Source organism: Hyposmocoma kahamanoa, unplaced genomic scaffold (assembly GCF_003589595.1).
Source record: "Hyposmocoma kahamanoa isolate Upper Pololo Valley unplaced genomic scaffold, ASM358959v1 66, whole genome shotgun sequence".
In the NCBI taxonomy this organism is placed as follows: domain Eukaryota; kingdom Metazoa; phylum Arthropoda; class Insecta; order Lepidoptera; family Cosmopterigidae; genus Hyposmocoma; species Hyposmocoma kahamanoa.
Genome location: NW_020653854.1, coordinates 12,569,084 through 12,571,621, shown reverse-complemented (window position 1 = coordinate 12,571,621; position 2,538 = coordinate 12,569,084). Strand labels below are relative to the sequence as shown.

Below are 2,538 nucleotides of genomic sequence, written 5' to 3'. Positions count from 1 at the left end.
TTGTCGTAAATGTTTTTCGCAGATATTGGTTTTTGCTTTGTGATTGAGGAATAAAAAAATATTGCACTTTGAACATAAAAAAAAAATTACTCTTAATTCAACCGAATAGATAATAAATTAATAAAGATATATTTTTTAATATTTATTTATTATGAATTGTTGTTTATTTACTTTTGTTTGGTTTTGTAGAATTCTTTGACAGCCATCGACGTCATCTCTACACTGTTATAGAAACAGAGAGAGTATGAAAAATTTTTCAGGGCGCCTTCATATTAGACGCTTAGAAGCGCTGTAGTGGCGCTGCAACCGCGCGATTACATACAATATTTAAAAGCACAGTCGTAGCGCCACTGTCGCGGGAACATTTGTAGTAATAAATAGTGAACTAAAAATTATATAGTAATTTACTTAGTCATTTTACAATTTTTTTAAATTAACGTTTAAATATCATCATTAGGTACCACTTAATCGGGACTGCTAGTACGTAGTAGCAGAAGGTGTGGACACAGATACCATATCATTATTGTAAAAACAATCTTGCTGGAAATAGACCCTATTACCTATTTAAACCTCTTCATTACTTGAGCGAATCTAGACTCTACTAGATGATAGGAGATCAATGTTATATCAGGCAGTGTGATAATATGCTTAAAGACCACATCACACAAGACATGAGTAACTAGGTTGAATTAACTATGCAGTGATATACACATTATTTTTTATTTACTCGAAGTCTCATAAAATGGCACTTCATACACTGTCATAGAAACCAGCAAGTTCTGTTCCGACAGATATTTTACTCAGTTTCTTAATTCAATCATTAATTGATTTTGATGGGAACTAAAAACTGTGTGTGAAATTTCAAAAGTTGTTTATTTCAATAATTATATTATGGATAACGTATTTAGGAGGTATCGGGTTAATTGAAAACAACTCCTTATTGCTAGTGTGTAAAGACTTAGCGTTTGTTACTATTACAGGATGTGATGTGGGCTAGTTTCGTTTTCGATTTGTTATTAGTCGAGGTAATTAGTTCTATAAATTTCGCAACGCTGTGCGCTGTGGTTATAGCTTAAATGGGAAAAATATAAAGGTCACTGCATCGTTGTGACAGTCGACTACTAAACAGTATGTCTAATTTAAGTTGTCAGCCTGTATTTTTGTTGTTAAACATCTCATCAAATATTAATAAATTTAAGTAGTACTAATGGTAATTTCGGCGAGTGGAGCGGTGGTGGTGATATCGGTGGAATTAGATGGTGTGGTGATTCGTGTACTGGTGGTTGGCGATGGGGTCGAGCTCGTCGTCGTGTCCTTTGGTGATTTGGTGAAGTCTGTAATAATAGCCTTTGTTAGCTTGCATATTAATATAGTAGTAGAGATCTACGTTCCCCGCGCTAATGTCGAAAAACGCAAGGAAATTTAGCGACGTTGTGGGTTGGTGACGTCATCAAAATAAAATTAGCATTATTAAAGCGGATAATTTAAACGTGGTATTTCCGTTTAGATATTAGCATAAAATATTGTTTATTTTTCCTCTATACTGGTATTTTTATTAAATTATATTCTGTACAATTTTATTTCATTAGATTTGAAGTACCTACAAATTATAAATCCTATATAACGTATAGCACGTAAAATTGCCTAGTTTGGGTATTGTTTTAATATCTCTTTTGGAATTAATATTTATTATTATTCTAAAAAATACAATTGCGATTATACTACCCACCACACGAATTTTTAACGCGCGAGTCCAGATCACAAGGCAGAACTTTTAATTTTAGTTTGTGAAATCTCTAGGCCTTGTTGCTGGGACTTCAATGTGCGTCATGTTACATATCTTCGTAAAACTAATTTTAATTCGGAGCACTAAAAAGTAGTAATTCGGGTGAAACATACTGGTAAGGTAGTTATCAAGCCACTGGTTGATCGTCTCTGCATGGTTGTTGAACCAGCGCACGCGCAGCGCGGCTGTGTCGACGAGCCGCGCTACGGACTGCGACATCGGTTTCAGTTCCGCCGCGTGTAGACGAGCGAATGCTCGTAGCTGCGAATATACATATATATTACTTAAGGTATGATACACATTACTTCAATCGTTATAATGCAAAAACCAATTATCTAGAGTTTTTAAAGAAATTGATTTTGTAGCAGTAGAGCTCCTTGCGAAAGAGTTCGTCCAGGGAAGTACTGCCACTTTACCTATTTCTGTCGCCAAGCAGTAATGTGAGCATTAATATAAATAACAAATAAAACTATCTTTTTATTATTCATACAAAAATCGAACAACACAAAGAGAAATTCCTTCCATCTGACTTGACTCGAACCAGTGTCTGTTGCCATGCCGGGGCCACCACCAATTGAATCACAGACGGAGTCCTAAATAAATAAATATTCTTAATAAATATAAATAGTAAATATTGCAAATGGAACTTTCGCCCTTAAGCAAATCCAGATGTCAACATTTCAAAATTGACTCGTATGGCGGTGACCAGTATGAGTGTGATGGCCCTATAGCTAATTAAAAAATTACTTTAA

General features: G+C 34.7%; 1 protein-coding gene across 2 annotated transcripts in view; it reads right to left on the bottom strand.

Annotated features, from left to right (window-relative positions):
* The window catches only part of LOC113231614 (aminopeptidase N-like), a 26,220-nt gene continuing 23,682 nt past the window's right edge, over window positions 1-2,538 (bottom strand). Inside the window, exons 14-15 of one of the 2 annotated variants that reach the window (XM_026466018.1) lie at window positions 1,900-2,047; window positions 1-1,334 (exon numbers count right to left, since the gene is read on the bottom strand). In XM_026466018.1, the coding sequence (XP_026321803.1) occupies window positions 1,195-1,334; window positions 1,900-2,047 (288 nt within the window). In that variant the 3' untranslated portion in view covers window positions 1-1,194. The remainder of the gene's footprint in view (window positions 1,335-1,899; window positions 2,048-2,538) is intronic. The other variant, XM_026466019.1, reaches the window with a different exon arrangement.